The following is a 27,602-nucleotide window of genomic DNA, read 5'->3' as shown; positions in this document are numbered from 1 at the left end:
TGGACGAGTTGATCATCACAGTTCATCTTAGTATTCCGGCTGTTGGTCACGGAATACGTATTATTACTAGCGAACGACAGGAGCCGCATACATAATAATACGTAGTCCAACAAAAGTCGGGGTTCTCATGTTGTGACCGACAGTTCTAATATTAGTGAGCCTCGCCCGAGACCTTGTGGCATGTCAGATTGGGAATAAGCGGAGGTCTGAATGGTCGCCAGGCTGAGACCGGAATGGAATTGCCGTACATAGCTCATCACTGCTTATCCATTCAGCTGATTCAATAATTGTCATCATCGTTTTCTTTTGCTTCTTCAAGGTATTTTTACCCTTGGTTCCAGAGCGGAGCATTGCCTCGGTACGGAGTAGAGGAATGATAGTAACATGAATGGAGTCATTAGAGCCGGGATATACGAGGCTTATTGGCCTATGAACATATCTCAATGGAAAAAAGAAACGATCTGGCATGACAGGAATGGTTGCCTTGCTCTCTTGACTGCAACAACGTTGAAGGAGTGCGTTCTCCGTACATATTGCTATTGTTTCGGCCTGAGGCAAATATATCACGTGGCTCGTTCGGGACCGAGGTGCCTGAGTTAGTCGGTGATGGAACGCCCACGGTGTTGTTTTCATTCGTAGGACGCACCTGGCACGCGGCATTGCTCAATCTGCATCAAGGTGTTAATTTGAGTTCCTATTCCAAATGGCGTCGGTCACACTAAAGGTTGAATCACGGGGTATGAGACCAATTACCTGCACAGTGATCAGAAATTGGGAGTACTAACACCTGGTAGGAAAACCCATCAAGGCGCTGCCCAAGGAAATTCAGGTCAGCCCTGATGCCTTTGCCCAGGAAGTTTATAGCCGGCTCGCGACTGCATCCAAATTTGATATCCATCGTTTGAGAATCACCAAGTCAAGCGACCGTGGTGTGGTGCCCAATGCGAAGGACACTACAGTCAACGATGCCGGACTGCAGGACCAGAGCGTGATCCAGGTCAAAGACCTAGGTACGTGAAATATCGGGACCGGACCCAATGCTCTCCAATGCTTGTTCTAACGATCTCTCTTTCTCCGCACAGGCCCTCAGATCGGGTGGCGGACCGTATTCATCATTGAATATCTCGGTCCTCTTTTGATCCCCGCCCTTTTCCTCTTCCCTCTGCGGCAGAACATCTACTACAACTTCGATCAGCCTCTTCCTAACCCCTCCGATTCCCAGCTCCTGGTCTGCGCCCTTCTGAGTGTCCACTTCTTGAAACGCGAATTTGAAACGATCTTCATCCACCGCTTCAGCAATGCCACCATGCCGGCCCGCAATATTTTCAAGAACAGTGCTCACTACTGGCTCCTGGCAGGCTTCAACATCGCCTACTGGGTCTTCCGTCCGGATGCGGCTGCGGCAACCGACAGCCCCAACGAGAATCTCGTGTATGCGGGCCTGGGTCTCTTTGTCTTTTCGGAGCTGGCCAACTTGAACGCCCACCTGGTCCTGCGCAACCTGCGCCGCGCAGGTACCACCGAGCGGGGTATCCCGTCCGGCTTCGGATTTGGTCTGGTCACTTGCCCTAACTACCTGTTTGAGATCCTCGCGTGGGTTGGTGTCTACCTGGTCAGTGGCTTGAGCTGGAGTGTTCTGTTCTTCATTGCTGTGGGCGGTGGACAAATGGCTATCTGGGCTGCCAAGAAGGAACGCCGCTACCGCAAGGAATTCGGTGACAAGTACAAGCGCAAGAGCTTTGTCATGGTCCCTGGAATCTTTTAAACGTGGAGCAAGTAGGGCGCGATAGCGAAACGTTCCCATCTTTGCGAAACTACCTATATCTTCGTGATCTGACCAGCAGGATGATATTTGAATTCCCCCATTTTTCAGCTCTTGTTGGATTGGGGATTGGCCAAGGGGTTCCAAGGCTGTACGAATGTGATTACTACAGAAAAGACTTATGATATCTAGATATAATTAATGAATGCTGTACTATTTGAAGCTGATAATCAGTCCAATATGTTAAGCTAAGTGCAAATCCCAATGAAACTCCAACGCCCAAGCGCCTGGGATGTCGAAATAAATAAGCAATAACGCGTTATACCCCCGTCCCTTTTCAATGCAAATTCTGGTCTGCCAGATAGCAAAGTCATCTAATCGCCGTCTACTTTCTTTTCCCATAAATCATAGTACAGCTCCATTTCTTTATCACAGCTTCGTGAAGGATCGCTTTCGCATGCGTGAAATCGAATGACAAAGTCCCCATCCCTATAGATTCCATCTGCAGTGACATCAGGGGAATCTTCGCTGTAGGCATTGATAATCCGTTGGGGAACCAACGCCAACCTAGCCAGGATTGTTGGGTGCCACTGAACGATATGGTCCTGTTGGAAACGAGCAATGGGTCAACAATGCATACAGACAAGCATGTCAAGGAAGATTGTCCAAGTGGCACATACCAAGGCGTGCGTCTCTGCCTTTACAAAGTTATAGTTCCGATACAATGGATCGGACCAGACATCGAGGAAGAAATCCGCGAACTCTCCTTGTCGAATCACAAAGCTCCCAGTGCTCAAATCCGCGTCATCAACTGTGAAGACAAGCTCTATATCCTTCGAAGTGAGGTGCGGGAGGGTCTTGACGACGCTGTTTGGCGGCACGACAGGGACGTTCTTGAGCATTAACGACTCGAGGCGGTTTTTACCCAAGAGATGCGACTCCAGTGACTTGGATTGGTCCATGATCAAGGCATGAGGACCCAGGTGGTAGAAGTACGCTGAATGGGGGTAAAGCGTCATGGCATGACGAAGGGCAGGAACCATGGCCCAGCTTCGCGGGGCATTGTCAAGCGTAGATTCGTAGTCAGAGACATCCGCGAAGAAATTCGTATAGCCTATTCGTGAAGCGCATTGTGAGTTAATGGAAGTGCTACAGTATTTGAATGTCAATAGCTTACCGTGTTGTTTGGCATAGTCTTCCCTGTTCTTCTTAATCCGGTGGATGTACTTCTCGCTCAACGCCGCGCGATCCAAAACTGTCACAATAACGATCCCTGAGGTTCCTGCAGGTATGGTCGATATTATACTCGAGGAATGGAGATAAGAGAAGAGAAAAAATAATGAAATGACTGCGAAACCTAATATTGCGGCCACCTTTAGCTGTCTCCGGCGCTGATACGAGAGTCGAGAACGGCCGCTACTTGTATGTAGCGGAAGAGCGCCACCCCGAGGAGGTAACGCGAACTGCATGGCGCAAGATCAATCCCCAGCGATTTGATTCGGGGTGACTGCAAAGATAATTGGAGAATTTTGTTATCTGGCATGGTAATTTGATGCTTCAGGATTGATGTCTGGTGTCGCATCCGAATCGGGCAATGAGCGACGGATTAGAGTCGGCCCGGTTGTGCTCTATGGCATTGTGTGGCTACGCAAGTTGGACATCTCATCTTGAAAATGATCTATACTAAAGAGCGCTACTGAACACAATATTATGGTTTTCAATTGCTGGAAAAGCTTGGGGCTATCAGCTTTGCTATGGAGAAAATGGTGCACCAGCAATTCATTCGGTCTGGAGTATATATATTGAAGTGCCTGGGGTGCTTGATTTTCTTTCATTTAAACATTTTACAGAACATGGCTTCATGGATGAGAACATGTCTCATACTTTCCCAAAATCATAATAACATCAACATGCTTCTCTGGCAACAATAAAAAAGAAAAAAAGACTACAATATGACCCTGAACCGTTCTTTCTTTGACACAGTGCATGCAGCTGATTGGAGAAACCATAGACTATACTCCATTGACATGTCCTTGAGGTTTTGGGCCTTTGTCAGTGGAAGTTAAGTCTCCATTATCCTGCATATATGTTTCATTCAGCTGTGGGGTTTCTGTCACTCCCTGGAAGCTCTAATATAGATATTGACGTTTCTTCAAGTACCATGATGCTCCAAAATGCACGTCTCTGCAACCAAATAGAAGTATGATAACATGGCACAGGAGATCTTACATCAATGAACCCAGCTGAAAACAATAGCGTGTCTCAAGCCTACGCTGAGCTCCCTTGATAGGCTTTCTACGCGATAAGTGGAGAAGAAACTGCATTGCGTCTTCAGATGGGCCATGTCGTGACAGAAGCCGACGCCGAAGAACACTCATCTACACAGCTCTTTTCAGTTGAAAAAGGTTGGACCGTTGAATTTGGCAGCATCCTCACACCGTTTAACGCTGCCAGTCTTGGATCGATCATGAAACAAGTCAAGAATGAATGGGGACACGAAAAGCCGGAATTATCGTCATGAATATCATCACCATGGCGAGTGTTGCCCTGCAGGTGGCAGTGAACATTATTCAGATTGCGCTGATTGGATTTGGCGTTGAGAGTGCCTCGGGAGTCGAGCTTGCTGTCGCCATCGTTGGGATTGTCATGACCGTTCTCGAGTATGCTGTAGACTGCCTGTCTCTGTCCCTGCATCTGGCTAACCATGCTGTTGTTAAATGAGTCATCTTACATACCCTCCGTCCGAGGACTACATGAACAGCAAAGTCAAGACAATGACCAAGGATTTGAACGTGCGACCTCCGGCGCTCCTAACATACGAAGTATACGAAGTCAGTCCCAACATTGCGCTCAATTTCAACTTCTCGCGGATTGAAATCACCATCAGCAGCAAGGCCGAATTCTCCCTCAAGTTCAAGTCTCTCAATGTCCGTCTGGAGGTTGGTGATACTGCGACAGCCATGTTCAAGAAACCCCAAGTTGGCGATGACAAGTCACGGCGAACAAGATCGACTATGTTGCACCGAAGGACAGATTCAACATGAAAGGAGACCCGGCTATCGTCGATTCCAATAATCGAATTTTACCCCAGACGTACATCTCTGGCGACGAAAAGTCCTTGGCGGTTAACGATTCGTTCACGATTACCATCAGCGGTACTACCAATTCAACGGCCGGTTCGGCCGGCGTGCGATTGGACTACCCAGATCGGACATCATGCGATGTTTCTGGGACCTGGAAAGTGACGAGGTCCTGAGAGCTTGGATCCTTTCCTTCCCTTCTACTGCTTGTGATTATGGCCGTATGTCATGGATAAGAACTTCATGGAGATCCAGAAATACCATTGAGAATATAAATACATACATCAAAGGGTCTAATAACATGTAAACCCAAGCAAATTTAACAAATTCCGAGTAAATTTTTTTCACCCTATCCTGCAAAAGCCCAAACACGCTTCATATGGTCGTGGACAGCATTTGTCGAAATAGTAATACAGACGCCCATCCGATTGTCGTCGGAATTCTGAGAACCGTTCGATCATTCACGTTATGACTCCGCCAAGAGAGCCGATTAGTACAGCTTCTCGTTGTAGATTGGCTGTGTTTCGCCCTTGATGTTGGTCTTGTCCTCGCCCTTCGCTTGAGCCTCAGCCTCCTTCTGCTTCACGAACTCCTCAAATGACAGAGGCTCTGGTAGCCCCAGCCGTTTCCTCTCCTCCCGGAATTGTTCTTGGATCTTCGGAGTCTGCATCAACTGCCATCTCAATTGCCATCCAAAAATACCCATCTCCCTCACACGGCCCGGCCGGTCGTCTAGAAGGTAGTTGTCGAGCCCGCCAGACTTTCTGATCGTCCGTAATGCTTTCCGTGTAATCTTTATAAACACGAAATCCTCAAGCGCATCGCTCCAAAGCTTCTTTCGCCGGACGTTCGGTTTCCACATGCGTCGGGTCTTGCCCTCATTTCGCCCTTGCGAGATTTTGTTTCCGAACTGGATCATCGCACCCCCATACAACCCCGTGTTAGATTGCTTGTAGACATAGTTCGGGCCGTAGGGATAAGGAGGAATGTAGTCGGGGAGTGTCTTCGTCTTTTGTGCAGCGGTAGTCGTGGAGAATGAGCGAGTGGAGGATGTTAACGAGATGTTGCGGAAAGCCGCAGAGAGCGAGAATGGGAGGGACATGGTGGGCCGGGTCTGTAATCCTGCCATTATATCGGGTCAACAGCTATGGCATGACAGGAAGCCCAAAGAAACCGGAGAAGGTCGTTCAATTGACGGAGGGAGAGTGGTGGGTTCCGATTATGGCTTGTTCGGGAAAGAATTTGGGTGGGCTCACCGCCTAAAAAATGATGTTATTTGATTCGCCGATCCCGGTTTGCGCGCCGTGAATTTCGGCCAGCAGCATATTGCATTATCACTTTCTCTTAAGCTCGTTGTCTTCTGTTTTGCTCATCTTCTCTTTTCTTTACGGGGTTATATCTCTATCTTGCTCCTCCGCGTCTCTGCTCTCCTACTCTTTTTGTGAACCCTAACCTACGTACCTCTTAGTGGCTCGAGAGCTAGGCCGCAATCCTTTCACAATGGTCCAGATCAGTGAGGTGAAGGGCAATTCGCGCGAGAACCGGACAGCAGCCCATACGCACATCAAGGGTCTTGGGCTACGTTCGGATGGTACACCAGAGCAGTCCGGTGACGGATTCATTGGACAGGCCGCTGCTCGTGAAGTTCGCAACACCGCTCCCTTGAGCTCTGCTCTTCAGGACGATTTCAGCTAACTGGGGATGCTTCCATCTAGGCATGCGGTGTCGTGGTAGACTTGATCAAGGCAAAGAAGATGGCTGGTCGAGCTGTTCTTCTTGCAGGTGGACCTGGAACCGGAAAGACAGCGCTTGCTCTCGCCGTGTCGCAGGAGCTGGGAACCAAGGTCCCGTTTTGTCCGATCGTTGGCAGTGAGATCTATTCTGCTGAGGTCAAGAAGACCGAAGCACTCATGGAGAACTTCCGGAGGGCTATTGGTATGAGTGATAATCAGAACCCGTCGTTTGGGCGGAAAGATTAACGTATCTCTAGGTCTGCGAGTGCGCGAAACCAAGGAAGTATACGAAGGCGAAGTCACAGAACTAACACCCGAGGAAACCGAGAACCCACTTGGAGGATATGGACGGACCATCAGTCATTTGATTATTGGGTTGAAGTCGGCTAAGGGTACCAAAAAACTGCGTCTCGACCCTAGTATCTATGAAGCGATCCAGAAGGAGCGAGTCACCGTTGGAGACGTCATTTACATCGAGGCCAACACCGGAGCTTGCAAGCGAGTTGGGCGATCGGATGCCTATGCGACTGAGTTCGACCTTGAGGCGGAGGAATACGTGCCCGTGCCGAAGGGAGAAGTCCACAAGAAGAAGGAAATCGTACAGGATGTGACGCTACATGACCTGGATATGGCCAACGCTCGGCCACAGGGTGGACAGGATGTTATGAGTATGATGGGTCAGCTTATGAAACCGAAGAAGACGGAGATTACGGACAAACTGCGCCAGGAGATCAACAAGGTGGTCAACCGCTATATCGATCAGGGTGTTGCTGAGCTTGTTCCTGGTGTTCTGTTCATTGATGAGGTATGTGACATGATACCATCCGTGATATGTATCCTTTCTAACGACCATGATCTCTCCAGGTCCACATGCTTGACATCGAATGCTTCACTTACCTGAACCGGGCTCTCGAATCTTCCATCTCCCCCATCGTTATCCTCGCCTCCAACCGTGGAAACACCGTCATCCGTGGCACCGACGACATTACCGCGGCGCACGGCATTCCTCCCGACCTCCTTGCCCGACTCCTCATCGTCCCCACTCAGTCTTACACCCCCGAAGAAATCAAGACCATCATCCGCTTGCGTGCAAAGATCGAAGGCCTCAACATCACCGATCCTGCACTGGATAAGGTTGCAGAGCATGGCAGCAAGGTCAGCATGCGGTATGCTTTACAATTGTTGACCCCTGCTAGCATCCTTGCGCGGGTAAACGGACGGCCAGGAGGAATCGAGGAGGCCGATGTGGCAGAGTGTGAGGATCTGTTCCTTGACGCTAAGCGGAGTGCTTCGATTGTGAACAGGGACAGTGGGAGTTTCCTGTAATTTCGGTGTTGGAAAGTTGTGATGGAAAGCAAATTTGAATCAGTTGTATACCACGTTTGATACGCGAGTTCATTTCAGGGACTGGAAAAGGCGAAGGTTTCGTTAATCTTAGGAGACAGGTTTACGTTAATGTCAGTTATTGTACGGAGTTTCAGCTTTAATATCTTGATATCAGCATAAAATCATATAAATCCTGCTCACTTTTCCAAACATCTATTCTATCTATCTTTCTTACAACTTCAATCTTTCGTAATCCAAACCCAAAAGAGTTCCAGAAGAATCAACGCCAACTCGAAAATCCTCACATACACTCTTAACAGCCCCAAAACAGTAAGAATCAAATGATCTCTAAACCCCATGGCCAACCCAGCCCCCAACCCCTTTCCTTCGCGCAAATCAACCTCAAACGGCACATCTGCGCCTAAATGCTCCACAGCAACCCTCAGACCACCCGTAACTGCATCTTCAAGAAAACCACGTCCTGTCCAAGTACTGCAGTAGCTTAACCCACTTTTGTTCTGGATAGATGGTAGACGACGGAAGGCGTGAAGGCTCGTAGTGCTGATTTCGGTATCGGCGAATTCCCAGACAGCCTGGACAAGGGTCGGATGAGGAGGGTTGAAGGGATTTATGGTAATGGAGATGGGGCCAGCGAGACTGGTGGGTATATTTTGAAGTGTGTTTATGTTGTAGGTAAGACAAGCCATTGGTGGTAGGTGGTTAGGGTTGTGGTCGGGGGATATAATATAGTTATAGGGAGCGTTGGATGTTGACTGTGGAAATCAGCAAAAGTAAGATTGACACTAGGGTCTTCTTTACTTACGGAAGGATTGGAATGCAAAACAGCAATGTTATTGGTCATCCGTATATCTTGCAAGATCTCCCTCTCTTCAGCGTTCTTTGTCGGCTGGAGCAGCCGGAGGATTTCGTCGCTGTCAACAGCGAAAATGACATGATCAAAGTCCATCTCCTCGCCGTCTAAAGCAAAGAGACCGTATTTCCCTTCCCCAGTTCTCTTTACTTGTTGAACCTTCGCCCCAAAATGGACCTTATCAGCAGGAAAGTTGCCTGCCATGCGTTGGACAAACTGACTGGCAGTTACATCCATACGTCGCCAAGGAATTGAGAACTTTTGAATGCAAAGCAGATCACGGTCATGCAGGAACTGGACTAAATCTTTAATCGAGAGACGTGGGAGAAATCGACCAGCGTTTGTACCCCATAGTGTTGAGAGCAGAGGAGTCAGGTACCTATCCCGGAAACTGGATGAGAACCCTTCATTCGATAGATAATTATAAGCATCTGAAGTATGTCGTGAGCGGTGTTGTGAGCTAAACAAATCTCTGTCTATCAGTACGCCCAGAACCAAGTATTTAAGCCAGATGATATCAAACAGGATCCGATAGGTCTCTAAGCTGCAGAGGCACCAGGGACGCAGGAGCACGTTTTCCAAGATGCTGTATCCCCATTGGTATGTATCGAGGCTATCGGACGCACTAAATCTGAGAGAGATCGGGGAAGTAGATATCCAAAGAGACCGTAGAAGCGAAACGAGATTGGCTATACTTTGGTCAGTTGGATTTAAGAGACCCAGTCAAACGGAACAACACTGACGAGATGTCTCTGAATTAAAGCAGGGGGATTCTGTATTCACATTGACTCGAGTCTCGCCGTCCTCAAAGGGCACAGTCTTGATGCGTCTTCCCAATTCTGAAGAAGCCTCGAAGAGATGGACATCATGGACTGAATGTTGCAAAGCCCAAAAGGAGGTAACACCGGCGCAACTGCCTCCTATAACCGCGACCCGCTTAGGCTGAGATTGTGACATGGGAGGTTCTTATTTAAACAGAGTTCGAGAGTATCAATTGGAACTCGTCTAATTGTATACCACCGAGTTAAGCGGGGAAGTCAATAGCCACGAATGTATGTGAATTGGGTTCAAGCTCATGAATCGGGGTTTATTGTATATATAATTCGATCTGAGTAGTTGAATAATCCCCCACCCCCCAAAGAAAAAACAAAAAAAAGGGAAAACTGCTTTATGAAATTGTAGGTCTTGGAATAATGAGTCGAGTGCTCATCGAACCTGTACCGAGGGACTTGGAAGACAACCGCGCTCTTTCATGCCCTCAGTCGACCGAGGTAGAGACTAGAGACACTACAATAATGTGAGTCGAATATTCCAATGTCTCCCAGAATGTACTAAGTACCATCACGAGTTGTCAACTTGCCTCGTGGAAATGATGTCAGGTGACATCCTGAGTAAGCATGGCAGATTAAGTTAACATATGGGGTTAGTTAGCAGTTGTTAGTTCAGGAGCTTCTATATCCATTACAAGCTTCAGGAAAGGGGGGAATGGCCTAGATTATGGAGTGCTAGGGCCTCAGGGTCTATTGATTATTCGGGAATTTCTTCCAAGCACGCCGTACTGGTATACTTGAATAGCAGCTGCACACGCATCTGACATCTGTCTACACTGCATACAATGGTCAGAATCCTGTAATCCTCATAGGACACGACACATAAAATCTTCATAGGACCTTGTTCCACTGAAGTCGGATAGAAAAGACAATCTTCACGATACGACCCCAGAAATCACGTGCCCAATAACTCCATTATCGCCGGTCGGTCTGGGAATCCGCCGGCCTCCTTCCTCTCCTTTTCTACGCTTCCACAACTGATGAATCATTTCAGGGTCTCCTGTTGATATCATCCTTTATCCTACAGTCTGACAGCTGTGATTTTGATGCTGAACCTTTCCTGCATTCTCCGGGATAGACAAACTGCCCGCCCCAGATCGAGTACATAGACCGGCTTATCAGGACCATACTAATCAACCATTTACCTCGAGATCGAATCCAACATCCACCCACAGATAAACCACCAAGATGTCCAACCCACTAGACACCGATGCGGGCTCTGAGCTCTTCAGCAGCTACGAAACCGAACTCAAACTCCTCCAAGCGGACCTAAATCAGAAACTCGACCAGATTGCAGAGGCAAGCGGGGAACAAAGGAAGTCTGCGATCAGCCAAGCCGAGCGCGCAATGGACGAAGCTACAGAACTCCTCGACCAGATGCGAATGGAGAAGCAGAATATCCCCTCCGCCTCGCGCTCAAAAGTCAACATGCGGTTCCGCAACTACGCCACCGAGCTGGACGAGTCGAAGCGCAAGCTCAAGTCGCTGTCGGATGATCGTAAGGCGCTGTTTGGGGATCGGTACACGGATGATCCGCAGGATGAGCATTTGGAGCAGAGACAGCAGTTATTGAGTGGGACGGAGCGGTTGGAGCGCAGTTCGGCGCGGTTGCAGAACAGTCAGCGGCTTGCGTTGGAGACGGAGGATATTGGGCGGAGTACGTTGGCGGATTTGAATCAGCAGCGGGAGATGATTGAGCATACGCGGTCGGGGTTGCAGCAGAGTGAGGGCTATGTTGATACTAGTATCAAGACGTTGAGGGGAATGGCCCGTAGGTAATGATCCCTTTGCTATATATGGAGCTTGCAGGAACTGATCTGCTAACCTGGGTTTAGGATGGCTACAAATCGGCTGATTACGATTGCGATCATCACCGTTCTGGTTCTTTTGATTTTTGCCGTTATCTACAGCAAATTCCATTAGCGTTGGGTCTTTTAAGGCGTTAATACAGTTTCCTTTTTATCGCTCGTGTTATGTGAATCACACTCCGTCCATCTTGTCTGAATTGCAGGCACTCTACGAATCGACTTGTATGATAGCGTTTATCAGCTTAATACTCCGATAATTGCAGTTGAATGGCATTGCTTTATCAATCATTCATCTCTCAACGTAAGAAGGGGTATCATTGCGCAAAGATAATCTAAAGAAATTTAATTCATAATCCTCATAGCCCCAAATGCAGCATTAACAACCACCCCCACAAACACTGCCAACCCCTTCCTCCAACTCCAAACCCCCTCCTCCCTCCTCAACCACATCGCACACCCCATAGGCCAAAAGAATCCCATAACCGCACCCCAGAGCATATCATCAATAGCTCCTCGCGAGCCAGTTCCAAAGCTCCCATCGTCATCCCCATCAACCCCAGTACCGCCATCGCCGCCAACCCCAGGCCCCACAGTGGATCCAGCAGTCGTCCCTTCATCTAGCCATCGATCCTCAAGCTCGCGGAGCTCCGCACCACTAGGCATCGTATCCGGTGTGCGTGATACGGATTGAACGGCCATGAACTGCGAGCGGAGGGCAGTGACTTCCGCTGCGGTGAAGCCCGCTGTGAGCAGACGGTCGAAGCCACGGGGCGCGGGCGTTGTTGTCGAAGCCTGCTGTTTCTGCTTTTCCTGTTGTTGCTTCGCTTCATACTCGTCATCAGAACCATCTGGCCCCTCCCGTAGAAGTGTCGATGCGGCAGCCGCTTCTTCCGCTAGGTCCGTGTCTGAGAGGATGATATCCCCGATCGAGCAGTGTATATATACCCGCGGCTGTTCACGGACTGGCTCCTTGCCCTTATCCTTCTTATCCTTCTTTGCGCTCTCATCTTTATTAGCCTGTGCGGGTGGTGGCGGTGGTAATCTCAATGATATTTTCAGCGCGGTGGCATCTTCGAGACCGCGTCCGGAGTAGATGAGACGGAGGCGATGCGTGGAGAGATCGGAGGGTAGATGTGTGCGAATTAATTGCTTGAGGCCTGCGGCTGTGGTGGTTTCGGGGGCTGGGATGTCGAGGTAGAGGTCTGGGATCGAGGCTGAGAAGCGGATTGTGAGAAGGAGGCTTGTGTTTGTATTTGGTTCGGATTCGGATTCAGTAGTTAGAATATCATATGGGGTGAAGGACATGATTGTTCCCCAGAGTTATATCTGGTCATAGAACCGTTGATGGTTGATGTTATCGCCATTTATCGACGCGGCTAATTACAGCAACAAGTCATGAATGATGACTCAGCTCGTTGAGAGGACTGACTACTGCAGCAACACAGGAACTTTGAACGTTATGCTAAGTCATGCCAAGCGAATGGCTTGCTATTCGTCTTCAGTCATTGTTATTGTCTTCTACGGAGGATGCGATTTTGGCGGGACTTGACGGCCAAAATCTTTAGTTTCAACGCAAAAAGCATTGAAGAACCCAGTGGCATAGTAATTTGGTATCATTCTTCTATATGACTGGTATGCCAATCTTCGTAATGATTAATTTATACAAAGGAAACCGCATAGTCCCGAGGTAAACGCGGCTGTTGCGGAAAGACGACCCGCACATGAACAGACCGACGGTTTTCCTCGGAAAACCCCATGATATCACAAACCACGGGAATTCAGATCCACAATCTCACTACCCAGCAAATCCAACAAATTAAACACGTAAATAATCATGTTTCGTTGGTCTGCGTCTGCACTGGAAATGCGCCATCAATTGTAGGGCATTGCCACTGAGGCCAAGCAACTGACGTAGAATCCGACATGCGGGGGCATGGGGGTGAAGTCAACGAAGGTATATCGCAGAACGGGGAATTGTGCACTCCCAAAATCAATGTGGTATATCGAACAATGTACAGAGAAATATGTAACCCAAAAGGCCTTGCCGTAGAACGCCGTCCGATGCATCCGAAAATGAAAAGATCAAATCAAAAGAAAGCCATCGAGTTGTGTTCCCCCCCCCGGGTTATACCATGAAGGATTCACCACATCCGCATGATTCCTCTGTTATGAGATGTTAGTTATTGTTGGTTAAAACTCCACATTGAAGTAGAGACTTACTGATGTTGGGGTTGCGGAAAACAAATCTCTGGCTCAGTTTATCCTGGTGCCAGTCCATCTCGCTTCCGATTATACTGAACAGCGCCTTACTGTCAATAAGGACCTTGATACCGTCCTGTTCCACAACCTCGTCAAAGGTACCGGGCTTCTCCACATATTCGAGATGGTATGCGAGACCCGAGCAGCCCTTGTTCTTGACGCCGACTCGGATAAATTTGGGATCGGGTTGGGCAACTAGTTTGCGTAGTTGTTCAATCGCTGTGGGCGTGACCTTCATAGCAGCCTTTCGAGGCCGCAACTTTCTCCGAGGCTTCTCGGCGGGCTTCTTAGCGGACGACTCCATAGGCTTAGGTTGCTGTGCCTCCTTCTCTCTCAGGCTCACGTTGGGCGACATGGCTGATTGTTGCTTCTGTTGTGTCATGTTCTCGAGGTTGGGGGGGTAATCGGCTGAGATCGAAGTGTCGGGAACGCCAGCGTTTCGGGGGAAGGGGAATGAAGTCGGTAGCGAGTGAGGACGGTAGGCTGTAGCGGTTTGCATATCACGCTTTGACGAGGTGTATAGGCGTCCACACGACGAGAAAGCCCGAAGACTCTGGTTAGATGGCTTGTTGATGTATTTGAACATGGTGGCGGATGATGTCACCGGAGGGTGAATAGCTCTGCAGAATGACATGGTGTGGGATGGAAAATATATAAAAGTAGCGAAGTAGTGATAAAATGTGTCTTTCAATTGTCAGAATCAAAGAATTATCTTCATAAGAGCGTCGTGGGAGTGTTGATGTAGTGAGTAAGAAGAGAGTTGTTAGGAGATGGAGCCGGACGGACGTTTGAGTCGACGTCCGGTAAAATGTTTTGTAAGGCGGGAGAACGGACGGATGATCAGCCAATCAGCATCGAGGTGTTTCTACACAGGTCTGTGGCGCCACCCCTGCAGGAATGCAATTACTCAAAGATGACCAATTAATGCTGGATATTTCTGTTATTGGATTCAATACAAAATTACAGGAAGAACAGCTCGTCAGTGGGAAGCAGATCGCATGCAGGAGTGGCATCGCTGACAATCATCCAATGCACGCTTCCACGAGATTCTGTCCGGTTATTCCCACCGCAATCACGTGTGCATGACTGCTGAATACACTTTATATGGGCATTGGCCTTACAAGTTACGGGTTTCTTTGGGTTCACATATGATTATCAGAGAATAATCCAGAAAGAGACATATCAATGAAGATTCGCTGCTGTTCGCGTTAGCGCTGCCTTATTCTACAGCGTCTCTTTACTCCGGGAGTATGTATGTGAGTCGAACCCGCGTATGACCGCCTTGCTCCGATAGAAAGATATAGCCCATGACTCAATTTCAACATGCCTATCCTCACATGTACAACTAGTACAGCGCCTACTGACTGTTGGGAGTAAAAGTAATAGTAAGATGTACTCTGAGTAGTGATACATTGTACCTCTGCACGTGCCGTGGCTAGTATGTGTGGCTGAAACGGCATAGCATTACCTAAGGCGCCAACTGTGGCAGTTCCAAAAAAAGAACCCAACTGGAAAGAAGAGAACAGCAATCGTCCAATCTCAACGGAAGAATCCTAAGGAGTCCCTGCTATCCTGATGAAGAGGAGATTATTCTTGTCGCTGTTTAGGAATCTGTAATAAAGGGACTTCATGTTCGCCCAAGATGGAGGCCTCCCCCTTAACCCAACAATATAGACCCGACACCTTCAAGCCCAAGATCGTGCAACTATACGAGGATCTCTTCCGAGTAAGTTAGATAGCGGCGCAACCAACAATGACATATTCGAATACTAACTAATTTGCAGATAGAAGACTATGCTGAACCATCCGAAGGTTTTTGGAGGGAATTCTTCCTGCTTGCGCCAGATCGAGCGCAGCTTCACTCAATCTTGGATCAGCTTGGCCCTGATGACATCCTGAACCTACAGGTACTTGACTTCCTATGAGACAGCCATATGGACCAGCCTTCCTAATTATACAAGCAGGCGCAAACCCAGCAGGTTTTTTCTCGTGCCATCCGGCAGGCTGCCTCTGGAGTCAGTCCCACCGATGCCTTTGCGTTAGAGGTGAGTCGTGATTGACTGTCCAACTTGCGCTTTTTTTCATGCTCTAAAACTCTTAATTAGACCTTGACGGTCTTTCTTGCCTGTGTCTTGAAAAAGAAGTATACCAACCCCAGTTCGGATGTCATTACCGTGCTTGCGGGGCTCGATGAGGTCGACCATGTCATCTCGGAGTTTGTATCTATGTTGGATGGCATTATTCGCAAAGGGAGCAACTGTATGTGCTTGGATGAGACGCTACTTATTACCAGCGCTCTATCTAATCTGTCATCTAGTCGACGTCCGGGCGAAAGCCATTCGAACTGCCATTGCAATGGTTAGTGGGGCATACAAAACAAGTCTCGTATCGTACTTTGCCCATCGTGACCTATTTCCTTCGCTTATGAAGGTCAGGACACCCTGCTTACCTAGTTTGGCCAATACTAACTCGAACAGTTTGTTCATGATTCTGATACCCCGACTCAAGTGTTTGAACCGTTTGTCCTTCTTGGGTTGCTGGCGAACTATAACAAATTCGAATTCCAAAATCCATATCAACTGCGACTCGACGATTTTGTCAACGAGTCGAGCATCCAAAAAATTGTCAAGGGTGTCGGCACTTCGTGCGCTGCCCTACGAAACGGCTATGTAGCTGTCCAAGACGATGCTCCTGAAGGCTGGTCTTTGATCAGCTCTCTGATATACCTTGGTCTGGGAACTCTGAAGCCCGGTTCGAAGGATAAGAAGACTCCTCCAACCGCAGAAGAAGCTAAAGACTTATTCGCGAACCTGTAAGAAACTCACAATCTCCGTTCGTTCCCAAGCTAACGATACCAGACCTGCGCAACAGGCGGCGATCTTCCTATCAACCTATGACTTTACCAACGCCAACAAACTCTTTGCCGTTCATCTAATCAGCGCTGCACCGGAAAGCAGCAACGAGGAGTCACCATTTGCAACCTTTTTGTCTGTAACATCGTACCTATTGCAACATGCGTATCGGTCCGCGAGAGTGTCACACTATGCGGAGCTCAATCTCTTTATTCTCCGCATCCTCACCGAGGATTCCACTCTATGCAAGCTCCTCTGCAGTGAGGACACAAAGAGAACGGTTCGCCTGTGTCGCCAAAGACAACCATATCTCCCATTGGTCGTTGGCGATCGAGTTCTTGTTACGGTCATCTTTGACGTGATGGTCGACGCCATTTCTCACAACCTCCGACGACGCCTCGATACAAAACTGTACAGGTACAGCCACCCCTTCTTATATGCCATTCGCGAAGCTCTGAAGCTAACTAGAACAGTCACACAACCGCAATCCTCCTCCGCCTCCTAACCTACCTCTCCATGAACAAAATCCGCCTAACCTACCACTGGTCCGAACTCTGGCGCACCCTCCTCTCCCTAATGCGCTTTCTAACCACTTACGCATCCGACCTCACCACAAACCCCCATATTACCACCCTCAGTACTTCTCTCGTGGACCTAGTTGCCTTCTGCGTCTCCGCAGGTGACACCTTCCTTCCCGACCCTGCCTCCTACGACGACCTCTTCTACAAACTCGTCGAAACAGGTCCCATAATCTCTAAATTCCGAGACGTCTACTCCCTCAAACCAAGCAACAAGAAATCAGCCGATAAAGACATCCACGTCGGCGCTACTGATACCCTGATCGCTGTGTCTACGCATTTCTACGCCCTACTTTTCCACGAGGATAAGGAGAAGTCAGCCGTTGCAGAAGGGGAGGGTGAGTCTGCGGCACCGATCCCAGCATCTCGGAAGAAAAATTTGAGTCCGAGGGAGGTTCATCGGATTATTTCGCAGGGGTATGATACGTTGAGTATTCAGCCGCCGGAGGGCTTGAGTGCGTGGACGAGGTGGAGAGAGGCAGATTGGAAGACGGAATTGAAGAGGGCGGCGAGGTGTGCAGTTGAGGATGCTAGGGTGTTGGTCGCATAGACTTTATTTCTTTTGCTTCTATCTTTCCCTAGTTCGATTATTGTGAGTGGGATTGCACCTGATGGCCCAGGTTGGTTGATTAGGTGTCCATGTTTACTTTTCTATTATCTTTTAGAACGTGAATAAGATAAGAAATGGATGCATTTTTCCCAGTAAAATAATCTAATGTTACAAAGACAGTTGTATGTGTGAACATCATTAAACTGTTGCTGAATCTTGAACCGTATACAACAACATTATTAGAACCAACACAAATCATACGATATCAAAAATAACCGAAACATCCTCCACAAGTCAAACTCCCATTGCGCAACTCCAACAATAAAAAGAGACCGTCTTAAAGCAAACGCGACGTTGCCGTCCCCGGATTCGGGTTGGGAACGCCTCGCGTCTTTTCAATGTACTCATTGCTCGCGGTCATGTACTTGGTCGCGAAATACTTGTCTGAACTCTTGCTCAGCCAGATTGTGAGCTTGGAGAGCTCTTCCCGTAATCTGTTAGTGGACTGGAGGTCCATGTTCGTTTGTGCCAGGAGCTCTGGCATAGTAGCTGGTTACTGTCAGTGCAATGATTCGAGTGAAACAAGGACAAAGGAACTCACCAAAAAGGCGCGTCAAATGCTCTGCACCGTAAATATCTAGAGGGCCCTTATCGGCAAAGTTGCCCGACCCATTCTCCCACTTACTGCGGAGAGAACGATACTGTTCACGCTCGAATCTGTAGAGCAGGATCTTGTCGAGAGATTTATCGAAGTACTCCCTGATACCCGTGATGACTTCCTCGAGGACGTCCAGATCAGCCGAGGTAGCCCGTTTCGGCTTCTCTTCATTGAAATAATCGTCAAGGATCTGGTTGACTGAGGCCTTGGCTGGCAATGCAACCACTTGCTGATTCTTGGTCACATTTTCCCAGTCATCCACAAGGAGAGACTTGAGGTTATCTGGCATGACAATCCTCACTGAAGGCCGACTATAGAAACTGTCCTCCTGTTTCGGTGTCAGTAAAAATGTACATTCTTCAAACCACAGACCCCTACAATCGCGGGTCAAAAGAAAAATACACACTTTTTCAATCTCATTCTCTCGCCCCCTCTTGGTCCCGCGGGCAGGAACAGACATCTGCCGTTCTTCGCTCCCCCGGGCGGAGCTGCGGTCGGAACCTCCACGTCTCTTGGAAGAGGCAGGCTTTGCGTTTCTCTGACGGAAGGCCGACTCCGCTTCACGACGAAGAGTCGTGGCTAATTCCCTATTCTCGTCTGTGAATTTTCGGAGACGATCTTGGGGTACCCAGTCATCCCATCTACTTGCAAAACCGATTAGCTCGAGCTCAAGAGCACCGCCACGATGGCAAAATTTTGCTTCCAATTCATGGGAGGAAAAAGAGGAATAAACAATGCAAATGGAGTAGTTCCAAGTTCGAATTCACGCCAATAAAGCCCAAAAGAATATCAAGCATAGGGGAATAAAGAACAGTCTGGCATAAGGAGAACTTGCAAGGACCATAATACTTACGTGCTCTTCCAGCCCTTATAGTGCACTGCGTACTCCAGCGGGCTCTTCTTGTCCTCTGGATCAGTGTGCCTAATATCTAGGATCTTGGCCTCGTATAGTATCTCGTGGTGAAAACACAGAACTTTCTCGTCTTTGTGGTAAACCAGTTGGGCTGGAGCCATTATGATTTTGAGAAAGAGATACTCTATATGTAATCAACAAGAGGTCCTTGCTTTTTTCAACAGCTCTGAATGCTGATTTGATGATGAAGCCGGGTGGCAACGGTTTGCGAGATCAAACGCTGAAGTTGGAAAGCAGGGGATGCCGGAGTGTCCAGCTGCTCACCACGGCAAGAAAACAGTAATCGCCAGTAGGGGATCACAACAAGCAAAAATGTTGAGATACAAGGCGCTTAAATGAGCCAAACAAGCAGAAAGAGAATAGCTGGTTATTCTCTTACTCGACGTGCTCTGTTATCAGACGGGTACGCCCTTGATACCGGAAGAGACACGGAGCAATGGAAGTCGATAATAGTAGATGTTGTAATGAACTCGAATAGCACAAGCAGACGATATCAGACAATGTAAATATTTATTCCGATATTACTTCTGTGAATCAGCACCGAGGTCGTAGAGATGAAGCCGAAGAAGAGGAAAGAAGTGGTGATGGCGGTGGAACAAGATTTCTACTTTCGGAGGGCAGAAAAAGACGCGTCGTCTCCTATTCCAGTCATGCTTCATTGCTTCTTCCCCAACACAATAATAAGATCAACATTTCAGAGTTCTTCTTGTGCTAGTCAATTGATATTTGTTTCATTGAAATACATCTGTTCATACACTTGAGCACGTCTATCTCCATCAGTCCGTTCGAAATCTTGCCCCACACTCGTGCTCATTGGTGGCGAATATCTATCAATCTACTTGAAGAAGAAAAAGCAAAGGACATCTGCTTGTTGCATAGCGTCCATTCCGTCATCTCTATTTGGCGCGTCGGGAACGGAATACACCCTACCATGGCTCCTTCAGAAGCATACATTTTGAGCAGTTTCCTTCTGTCTCCCGGTTCCTTACCGACGGTCATCTCGTTGCAGCAGTTTACGGAATTATTCCCCAAAAGACTGCGCTCTCACCCGCATGTCAAAACGCTCTATCGAGAACTGCAGGAGATCCGAGACCAGGATCTGAACGTAGTCAACGGGAACATTGACCAAGAAACCAAGAATGGCGAGAAGCAAAAAGAGGAACTTCGAAAGGCCATCGTGAAGACCGGCATCGAGGACATGAACGAGCATGACCGACGAGAAATGGATATGGATGTTCAACTGTTCGGACAGAAGACAGATTTTGCGTCTTCCTCTGAGGAATATCATTCCGTGTCGAGCCTTTTGTCGGAAATGGAATTGGCTTGTACGAACATTGAGCATGACATTTCTAGAATTGACCAGGACGCAGTTGCGATTACGTCCGAACTCAACACGACCGTGAGTGATTTGAGTGACCTGCGATACGGCAAAATGCAAGGTCCCGGTAGTGCAGATCATGTCGTGGACCAGGCAATACAGGGCCTTGCTAACTTGGAAGATGCCTGTTATCGCACGGCGTGATGATAAATTACGATGGACACGAAGATGACTTTGATGACAAGAAACGGCATATTATTATTAGCAAAGCTCTTCCCATCATGAGAGATACCAGTTGCCAGCAACATAACACTCTCCCGCCAGAACCCTTTTCTTTTCTATCTTCCCTCTCTTTCTGCCACCGAGCCACTTAACATTCCAGTTCCTTAAGCAAAAAGTTGCCAACGAGAAGAAGCATGTTCTCATCGGTCTCATGCTCAGAACTGCCCTCTTCCTCCTCCGCATTGAGATGACCAACTTCGTCAAACTGGAAAGGCACAATAGGAGAGCACTGTTTCCAATTTGATGTGATTTCTCCCGGAGTACGAGGCAAGGGAAGGAAACGGCAATACCCCGACTTGCCCCTCTGGTTTCCTTCGTGCTTCATCTCGTCGTGAGTCGGCCACGGAGCCTGTTCCCTATCCGGAGGAGCAGTGTATGAAGGAAGCCAAATGGACTCCCGGGCCAGCACCGATGAGAGATGGTCTTCGAACGTCTTATCCGCAAACGGAGGCTGATATTCCTCGATGGTTTCCTGAATCCTGCTCACCAGCGTCTTAATTGCCAAACGTCGCAGCTCTTGAGATTGCGCTTCTTCTTGGATCAACAGACGGTGTTTGATCCACTCGGGCCAGGTGCGGGGAACGACTGGTGAGAGCGGCGCGATGTGGGTATAGTTGCAGCGAGCTCGTGCGAATGCTTCGTATTCCTTGGATTGGTCCGAACGCCACATCCTGGAGGTCGTGTAGGACATTTTCGACGGATGTGTTGGTCTTCTTCCCGCGGATCGTGGTCTGTCGACGCCTGGTGCCATATGGTCAGCTTCTTCGGATCCCTGATAACTGCGAAAGTTCGTCTATCGAAACCTTTGCAGTGATGCAGATAACACGACGGGATTTGGCACGTATAGGGTCGAAATTGATATCAGGTCACTATATACAAGATTATGGGAGAGTTCGGATACAGATTAATAGGAGAGATGGATGACTATGTAAAGGAGGGGCTGGAGGAAGATGCCAGACTACTAAGGGCAGTGAATGATGGGGTTTGGTTGTTTTTCATGATTTGCATTCACGGCTGAGTGTTGAGCGCTGGTCATTTTACCAGGACAAGTCTATCTTTTATCTACATCAATCAAAGCTCTCTTCCTAAGTCGCCAAATGCCAAGGAGAATCCCATGGTTATACTTCGTTGTTTGGTGGCCAAGAAATCCGTTTGTTTCTGGTATCTCCAAAAAGAGAGAACGGAGAATGTGTACGGTTAATCCAAAATGCGCGGAATCGGCTTAGACATTCTACCGAGCAAAAAGAATAAATATTTTAGAATTACATGTAGAGGTAAGAAAAATTTCCCAAACAGACTTCATACTGGGAGCCGATATCTTATCAATCCTTATCACCGCCGACGCGATGCGACGCGTTTCTTTTTCCATCTTCCCCATCTTCCACGTCGCAAAGGCTCTCAGAACCGACCTCCCCCTACGTTCTCATATCTCCCTCGATATAACAAGAAGCGAATATCGAACCAAAATGCCATCCATCCCCCTCCACCCACGCGCAATCTCTCCCTCAAAACCCCACGACAACCCCCTCCCAAACACCCTCCAAACACCCTCCGGTCTAGCCCTCCTCGAACTCCAAGGCACAATCAACTTCCCATCGACAGAAGAACAGCAACCAGACAAGCAACAATCCCAGGACCAAGACCAAGCCGAAAATGGAGCTGCTCCTACCGCTACAGACACCACCTACGAAACGCCCCTCGGCAAGCTGATGTTTCCCGATTACTCACCGCAAACTACAAGCAATGACGACACCAGTTGGATGAAACGGGTTTATTTGTACGTTGGACGGTATCAGAGGATGACGGGGGAAGTCAAGAAACTACCGCAGCCGATTGCAGTTGTGCAGCGGCGAGGTGAAACGGATGAGTTGGAGATTCTGGAGGTTGTGAAGTTTAAGATGATATTCAAGAGTCGTCCGGAGCCGGTGAATGATAGCTGAGTTGCTTGTTCGCTCTACTTGGGCCTGGGTGTGAAGGTTCGGTTCTAGGAGCAATTACTTCGCGGGCCTAACTCCGAGGAACACTGACTACCATCACACATGTACCCCTGGGGTACGCTTGGAAATAAACGGACGGTCACCGGTGACGAAATATATGAGCAGCAAGGCTATGAAATCAGAACGACGACCTTTGCAGCTACGCAGACAACAGCTCAACTCAACCTAAATTTCCTCAGCATGTGCTCCCACCTGATGCTCATTCCTAGCATCAATCAGTTCCAGCTTAGGATCCTTCAACGATCACGAATGGCACTCTGCGGCGACCAATGGCGATAACGCGGCAGAATGTGAGATGTCAATGCCAGCACCTACGCAGTCGACCAGGAGCGGGTGATTTTGTACTCCGTATTGCACGGATGCTTCATCTAGGGCATCTCATATTCTGCCATTGACACGACGTGCTGATCAAGTGCCTCTCAACATTCCGCGACAAAAGAACTACCCGCGCGGAATTTTGCGCATCCGTGAGCACTTGTTCCGCACTCCAATACAGCCTCGAGATGACGCCTGCTGGAATACGAGGGAAGAACAAAGCGCGATACCCGTATAAATAGACAAATAAATGACAATTCCCACTATCAATCCTCTAGTTCTCTACCCTTACATTCATAATCGAATTGTTGCGTCGTGACTTCCGAGACAAACCGCCGGACGAACATCCGGCCTCCGTCGGAATTAAATTTATAGAGTACTCCACGGGGTGGTACATATAAGAGCTCCCCCGCAGTTTACAGTTTACAGAGCACAATAAACCCCCTTTTCAATTCCAGGAAAATACTTATAACCAAATTCAAAATGGCCCCTATCGAACGAATCACCCTCTTCAAAATTCCCGACGAAGATGACCTAAACCGCGTCCTCGAACAATACAAAACCCTCGCAAAGACTGCTGTCAAGGTACCCCTCCCCTCCGTCTTACTCTTCATCTTACTTGAAATCGATGGTTCTGACATAATGCAGGACGGCAAGCCATATATCCTCAGCAGCGCCGTTGGCAAGTCGTTTCCCGATCCTCGGAATAAGGGATTCAACCTTTCGGTTAAGGCGACATTCGCCTCGTTGGATGATATGAAGTACTACGATTCGGAGTGTGAGGCACACAAGGCACTCAAGGCTGTTGCTGGGCCTGTGAGGGAGGATTTCCTTATGACTTATTATGAGAGCGTACTGTGAATATCGGGCATGTTTGGAGATATGTGACATAACAATTCTATTTCATCTCATGATGTACATTTGCATACCGCAGGTATGCTCGTTTCACTCGTCCAGGTAACTAAATAACATCCCGTAACGAAACATTGACAACAGTGCTCGCAAAACGAAAAAAAAAAAAATAACATGACAGACATGACAATAAACTCCCCGTGTGTCGTCCAAAAAAAAAAGAGAGGCAAAAGGTGATACAATACATGATACCAGCACATGCATGAGCTATCATAATCGAAATAAAAGAATTCAGGACCAAGAGGAAGCTAAATACCGAGTGGTACCGGTAGTACTAATGAGCTCCAAGAAATATGTTAATAGCAGGTCGTCAGGTTTTAGATGTACATGGGAAGGAACGGAAGTCGTAACAGAAGGGCGACAATAGGGAGAAGAGACGAGCAGCCTGGGTAACCCGTTAATCGAGGGCTTTGCGGAGGTCACTCCACTTCTGCTTCAGGCTTTCATGGTTCTCATGGATCTAGAGAGCAACGCATTAGATCGTATCGTGCGTCGCTTGAGACGCTTTGACTTACCTCGGCATATTTCATCTTCGCCTCCACGAGTTCCTTCTCCATCTCTGCCATCTGTTCAACCATAGATCGGTTCTCGTTCTGGACCTCGAGGTTACGTTTCATAATGCGGTCCATCTCAGTCTGAAGCTTCTCCTCAACCTCAGACGGCTGCTTGTCAAGCACAACCTTGAGCTCGCCAACTTGCATCTTCAAGGCATCAGTCAAGTCGCTCAGCTCCTCGTTCTCTACCTTGACATGAACAAGCTCCGACGCCAGTTGCACATGCTCCTTGTCAGACGTCTCAGCTTGTTCTTCGAGCACTCGGATTCGAGCGCTCTGGATGGAGACGGTGTGCTTTAGTCCTTCGAGCTCCGCTTCACGCTCCTTTTCAGTTTGAACCTTTTCTTCCCATTCGGCCGTGTATTCTTTGATCATTTCGGACGTGAGTGGTACATCGCAGGCATCCTGGACGAGGATATCTGCGCGATAAACCTCTTTGTCGGCGGCACCGGAGCTTCCAAAAAAACCAGATTCCAATATCGAGGTTGCTGAAGGCTGCTTGTCAATGTACACATCAAACAATCGTTCTTTCAAGAAGAGCGACAAGGAGCTCATGTCCTTCTGTTCAAGAAGACTGGGGGCATTTCGACGCATGATGGCGACACCAAACTTCAGGATCGTGGTTTCAAGCCCTTCTTCAAAAATAAGGTCATAGATTCGCAAAACTAGTTGCAATGGGAAACGATAGGCAAAAAGCGTCAAAAACCATTGCGTCGCGTAGAGCTGCGGAGGGACACCACGCCTGCGTAGGTGACAGTAAACAGCCGGCTCCACATCCTCTAGCAGACGCTCGTACAGGAAAAGGCTGCGATGGAGACCTGGCATGTCATGAATGAACATCTCTCGCAAACCGTACTTGTTCATAAGTTTGACGAGTAGCGAAAATGCATCAACCTCGTCCATCTGTGGTACTTGCTTAGCTTCCTTTGAAAGTCAAAGATGACTTGGTGGCACAACGCTTGCGAGAACTTACATTGAATAACAATGGCATGGCAATAAAATTCATCCCTTGAGCGTATCCAACTTGGTCATCATATAGGGCATACGCCTTGCAAAGACCAAACAACCCCTCCTGGTTTCCTTGGGAGACGAAGTACCGGGAATAGCTGGTACGCGCACCAAGGTCTCTTCGAATAGTCTTCTCCAACTTCTGGAGAGCAAGAGCATCATCCTTTGCTTTCTTCTTCTTGGCAGCGTCAATGACTGCTTGGTCCTTGACCTGCTTCTCAGCATCGGGGTCATGGGTGGGACTGGACGACGATCCGTTATTGGAATGAGCGCCTGACGCGGAGTTGTCTGATCGGACAGAAGAACGCGACGAGGATAGAGATTCCTTCTCGCCGTTGACCTGACCGTTGGAGTTACGATGGCGCTCCTTTTCTTTTTCAGTTCCCCGGGCGACAAGATCTTTGTATACTTCCTCAAGTTCAGGATTCTTGCTGTCAGCCAGAACTTGCCAGATCACCCCTCGGATGGTCTGTGGGATACCACGCTTAATAGCAGCATTCAGCGCCTCAGAGCTACTTAATGCCTGTGGCCCATGGTTCACCAGCTGTTGCCATAACTCCCAGTCGACTGGGGCAGACGCATCACTAGCGGAGGCAGAGTATCCCGAGACTGTTCCTGGAGCGAGGTTGGGGTTTACTGTGGGCGGCACATTTGGCGGGGTTGTAGCAGGCGCCGCTGACTGTGGTGAAGTGATGGCGTCGTTTTCGCTCTGTTCTGGGATGCTGGGAGGACCATCAGATTGCCCCGAGGTGCCGTTCATCTCCCCATTCTCCGAAACGGCAGCGGCTTCCTCTCGCAATCTTAGCAATCTGAATTGGTCTTTCAGGCTGTTGCTTCTAGGTTTTGAAGCACGCGTATCATCCCATTCTCCGAATCGGCCGGCCAGTTCCGGGTTACTGTTGACAGTAGACACCGAGGCAGCGGTGTTCCTGCGGCTGCCATCCGTGGACTGCGGGGGAGACTTGGTTTCTTTTGACGTGGAGCTCCGCGAAAGCCATGCGAATGGACTGGTTAACTTTCTAGTCGGAGGCGGCGGCGGCACAGCAGCAGCAGCGGGAGGAGGGTTCTTATTGACTGGAGGAGGTCCCCAAGGGACCGACGGGAGAGTTCCAGACAAGCCCTGAAGACGCGAGCCCTGGACTGGGGAGTCTGTCGACTTCTCAGGCGGAGAGTTCGCCTTGGATTCCTGGCTCATTCCGTCAACCATGGCCTCGTCCTCTTTGTTACCGGTCAAGTTCACATCGTCGAGGGAGGTAGTAGATAGGCGATGTGCGGTCAACAAGGGGGATTTCTGGGACTTTTTCTTCCGAGGGGTTTCCTCCGAATCTGATACCGCATTTCCTAAACCCGTCTCATCCATGTTTTCATCGCTTGTTTTATCGTCGACCTCGTTCTGATGGGGAGCCGGCGGGAAAGAAGGGGCTTCGCTGAATTGCGGTGTTGCTCCCGTTCCACTCGGAGGGCTATCTGTCAAGGAACGTGTCGAATTAGATTGAGGAATGGTAACCGTGAGTTCATTTTGAGGGTGATGTGAATCCGGAGCGTCATCGTAGGATTCCTGAAGGATGAGAAAGTTATAAGCTTTTCCATTTCCCAGTATTTCTCGCTTAGCGCTTACCCCTTCATATTCCCTGCTGTTGCGTCTGGATGAAGACATGCTGAACCCGACCAGCTGGAGCAGCGGAGATCTCAATCAAACGACGACAGAAGAAAGTGTGATGAGTTCAATTCCAGAGACCGAATAATGCCTACGTATCGCAACAGTCATCCATAGGAAGGGGGACCAGGGGAAACCCCGGAGAACGAAGGAACAAACCCGGCGGAAGCAGCAACTCCGCAGGGGGAGGGAAGAAGAAAATAACTGAGAAAATGGCACCGGTCGCAACAAGGGATGGAAATATCAAACAATCCAATACTTCGGCGACACACACAAAACAATTCGGATGACTCGAATCGATTGAAGGGATCGGTTTATTGTTGTGATTGTTTTTATGGT

The 27,602-nt window shown here is 48.7% G+C and overlaps 16 protein-coding genes across 16 annotated transcripts; 8 read left to right on the top strand and 8 right to left on the bottom strand.

Annotated features, from left to right (window-relative positions):
- Nucleotides 1-703: 703 nt before the first annotated feature.
- Nucleotides 704-1,765, top strand: TSC13 (trans-2-enoyl-CoA reductase (NADPH) TSC13; the record flags this gene model as incomplete). Its single annotated transcript, XM_043283409.1, has 3 exons — nucleotides 704-737; nucleotides 795-1,010; nucleotides 1,083-1,765. The coding sequence occupies 3 exons, from the start codon at nucleotides 704-706 to the stop codon at nucleotides 1,763-1,765; spliced, it is 933 nt and encodes a 310-aa protein (XP_043131930.1).
- A 371-nt stretch (nucleotides 1,766-2,136) lies between these two features.
- On the bottom strand, nucleotides 2,137-3,231 carry ACHE_10809S (putative alpha-1,6-mannosyltransferase subunit; the record flags this gene model as incomplete). The annotated part of the gene is made up of 3 exons (XM_043283397.1): nucleotides 2,137-2,367; nucleotides 2,443-2,876; nucleotides 2,940-3,231. 3 exons carry the CDS (start codon nucleotides 3,229-3,231, stop codon nucleotides 2,137-2,139), a joined length of 957 nt encoding a protein of 318 aa, XP_043131929.1.
- A 1,048-nt stretch (nucleotides 3,232-4,279) lies between these two features.
- ACHE_10808A (uncharacterized protein) lies at nucleotides 4,280-4,806 on the top strand (the record flags this gene model as incomplete). The annotated part of the gene is made up of 2 exons (XM_043283386.1): nucleotides 4,280-4,422; nucleotides 4,485-4,806. 2 exons carry the CDS (start codon nucleotides 4,280-4,282, stop codon nucleotides 4,804-4,806), a joined length of 465 nt encoding a protein of 154 aa, XP_043131928.1.
- Nucleotides 4,807-5,332: 526 nt separating this feature from the next.
- MRPL24 (mitochondrial 54S ribosomal protein bL28m) lies at nucleotides 5,333-5,971 on the bottom strand (the record flags this gene model as incomplete). Its single annotated transcript, XM_043283375.1, has 1 exon — nucleotides 5,333-5,971. One exon carries the CDS (start codon nucleotides 5,969-5,971, stop codon nucleotides 5,333-5,335), a length of 639 nt encoding a protein of 212 aa, XP_043131927.1.
- A 371-nt stretch (nucleotides 5,972-6,342) lies between these two features.
- Nucleotides 6,343-7,901, top strand: rvb1 (RuvB family ATP-dependent DNA helicase pontin; the record flags this gene model as incomplete). The annotated part of the gene is made up of 4 exons (XM_043283364.1): nucleotides 6,343-6,486; nucleotides 6,558-6,777; nucleotides 6,833-7,380; nucleotides 7,440-7,901. 4 exons carry the CDS (start codon nucleotides 6,343-6,345, stop codon nucleotides 7,899-7,901), a joined length of 1,374 nt encoding a protein of 457 aa, XP_043131926.1.
- Nucleotides 7,902-8,140: 239 nt separating this feature from the next.
- On the bottom strand, nucleotides 8,141-9,729 carry ACHE_10805S (uncharacterized protein; the record flags this gene model as incomplete). The annotated part of the gene is made up of 3 exons (XM_043283353.1): nucleotides 8,141-8,674; nucleotides 8,725-9,461; nucleotides 9,516-9,729. 3 exons carry the CDS (start codon nucleotides 9,727-9,729, stop codon nucleotides 8,141-8,143), a joined length of 1,485 nt encoding a protein of 494 aa, XP_043131925.1.
- Nucleotides 9,730-10,790: 1,061 nt separating this feature from the next.
- ACHE_10804A (v-SNARE protein VTI1) lies at nucleotides 10,791-11,381 on the top strand (the record flags this gene model as incomplete). Its single annotated transcript, XM_043283342.1, has 1 exon — nucleotides 10,791-11,381. The coding sequence occupies one exon, from the start codon at nucleotides 10,791-10,793 to the stop codon at nucleotides 11,379-11,381; it is 591 nt and encodes a 196-aa protein (XP_043131924.1).
- Nucleotides 11,382-11,752: 371 nt separating this feature from the next.
- On the bottom strand, nucleotides 11,753-12,715 carry ACHE_10803S (DSC3 family protein; the record flags this gene model as incomplete). Its single annotated transcript, XM_043283331.1, has 1 exon — nucleotides 11,753-12,715. The coding sequence occupies one exon, from the start codon at nucleotides 12,713-12,715 to the stop codon at nucleotides 11,753-11,755; it is 963 nt and encodes a 320-aa protein (XP_043131923.1).
- Nucleotides 12,716-13,535: 820 nt separating this feature from the next.
- Nucleotides 13,536-14,303, bottom strand: isa1 (Fe-binding Fe/S cluster assembly protein ISA1; the record flags this gene model as incomplete). Its single annotated transcript, XM_043283320.1, has 2 exons — nucleotides 13,536-13,573; nucleotides 13,631-14,303. 2 exons carry the CDS (start codon nucleotides 14,301-14,303, stop codon nucleotides 13,536-13,538), a joined length of 711 nt encoding a protein of 236 aa, XP_043131922.1.
- A 1,008-nt stretch (nucleotides 14,304-15,311) lies between these two features.
- Nucleotides 15,312-17,649, top strand: ACHE_10801A (ARMH3 family protein; the record flags this gene model as incomplete). Its single annotated transcript, XM_043283309.1, has 8 exons — nucleotides 15,312-15,395; nucleotides 15,454-15,576; nucleotides 15,634-15,714; nucleotides 15,775-15,928; nucleotides 15,987-16,099; nucleotides 16,147-16,481; nucleotides 16,528-16,938; nucleotides 16,995-17,649. The coding sequence occupies 8 exons, from the start codon at nucleotides 15,312-15,314 to the stop codon at nucleotides 17,647-17,649; spliced, it is 1,956 nt and encodes a 651-aa protein (XP_043131921.1).
- A 337-nt stretch (nucleotides 17,650-17,986) lies between these two features.
- EAF3 (Esa1p-associated factor) lies at nucleotides 17,987-19,321 on the bottom strand (the record flags this gene model as incomplete). The annotated part of the gene is made up of 4 exons (XM_043283298.1): nucleotides 17,987-18,198; nucleotides 18,251-18,635; nucleotides 18,714-18,951; nucleotides 19,161-19,321. The coding sequence occupies 4 exons, from the start codon at nucleotides 19,319-19,321 to the stop codon at nucleotides 17,987-17,989; spliced, it is 996 nt and encodes a 331-aa protein (XP_043131920.1).
- An 830-nt stretch (nucleotides 19,322-20,151) lies between these two features.
- On the top strand, nucleotides 20,152-20,742 carry ACHE_10799A (Cnl2/NKP2 family protein; the record flags this gene model as incomplete). The annotated part of the gene is made up of 1 exon (XM_043283285.1): nucleotides 20,152-20,742. One exon carries the CDS (start codon nucleotides 20,152-20,154, stop codon nucleotides 20,740-20,742), a length of 591 nt encoding a protein of 196 aa, XP_043131919.1.
- Nucleotides 20,743-20,908: 166 nt separating this feature from the next.
- On the bottom strand, nucleotides 20,909-21,511 carry ACHE_10798S (uncharacterized protein; the record flags this gene model as incomplete). Its single annotated transcript, XM_043283274.1, has 1 exon — nucleotides 20,909-21,511. The coding sequence occupies one exon, from the start codon at nucleotides 21,509-21,511 to the stop codon at nucleotides 20,909-20,911; it is 603 nt and encodes a 200-aa protein (XP_043131918.1).
- A 775-nt stretch (nucleotides 21,512-22,286) lies between these two features.
- ACHE_10797A (Ctf8 family protein) lies at nucleotides 22,287-22,760 on the top strand (the record flags this gene model as incomplete). The annotated part of the gene is made up of 1 exon (XM_043283263.1): nucleotides 22,287-22,760. The coding sequence occupies one exon, from the start codon at nucleotides 22,287-22,289 to the stop codon at nucleotides 22,758-22,760; it is 474 nt and encodes a 157-aa protein (XP_043131917.1).
- An 855-nt stretch (nucleotides 22,761-23,615) lies between these two features.
- Nucleotides 23,616-23,993, top strand: ACHE_10796A (Dabb family protein; the record flags this gene model as incomplete). The annotated part of the gene is made up of 2 exons (XM_043283252.1): nucleotides 23,616-23,717; nucleotides 23,781-23,993. 2 exons carry the CDS (start codon nucleotides 23,616-23,618, stop codon nucleotides 23,991-23,993), a joined length of 315 nt encoding a protein of 104 aa, XP_043131916.1.
- Nucleotides 23,994-24,441: 448 nt separating this feature from the next.
- On the bottom strand, nucleotides 24,442-27,263 carry GYP5 (putative GTPase activating protein (Gyp5); the record flags this gene model as incomplete). The annotated part of the gene is made up of 4 exons (XM_043283241.1): nucleotides 24,442-24,504; nucleotides 24,560-25,501; nucleotides 25,572-27,164; nucleotides 27,225-27,263. The coding sequence occupies 4 exons, from the start codon at nucleotides 27,261-27,263 to the stop codon at nucleotides 24,442-24,444; spliced, it is 2,637 nt and encodes an 878-aa protein (XP_043131915.1).
- Nucleotides 27,264-27,602: the final 339 nt, after the last annotated feature.

Source organism: Aspergillus chevalieri, chromosome 1 (genome assembly GCF_016861735.1).
Source record: "Aspergillus chevalieri M1 DNA, chromosome 1, nearly complete sequence".
Lineage (NCBI taxonomy): Eukaryota > Fungi > Ascomycota > Eurotiomycetes > Eurotiales > Aspergillaceae > Aspergillus > Aspergillus chevalieri.
The sequence above is the reverse complement of the archived record's forward strand: the minus strand, read 5'-3'. Positions and strand labels throughout refer to the sequence as shown.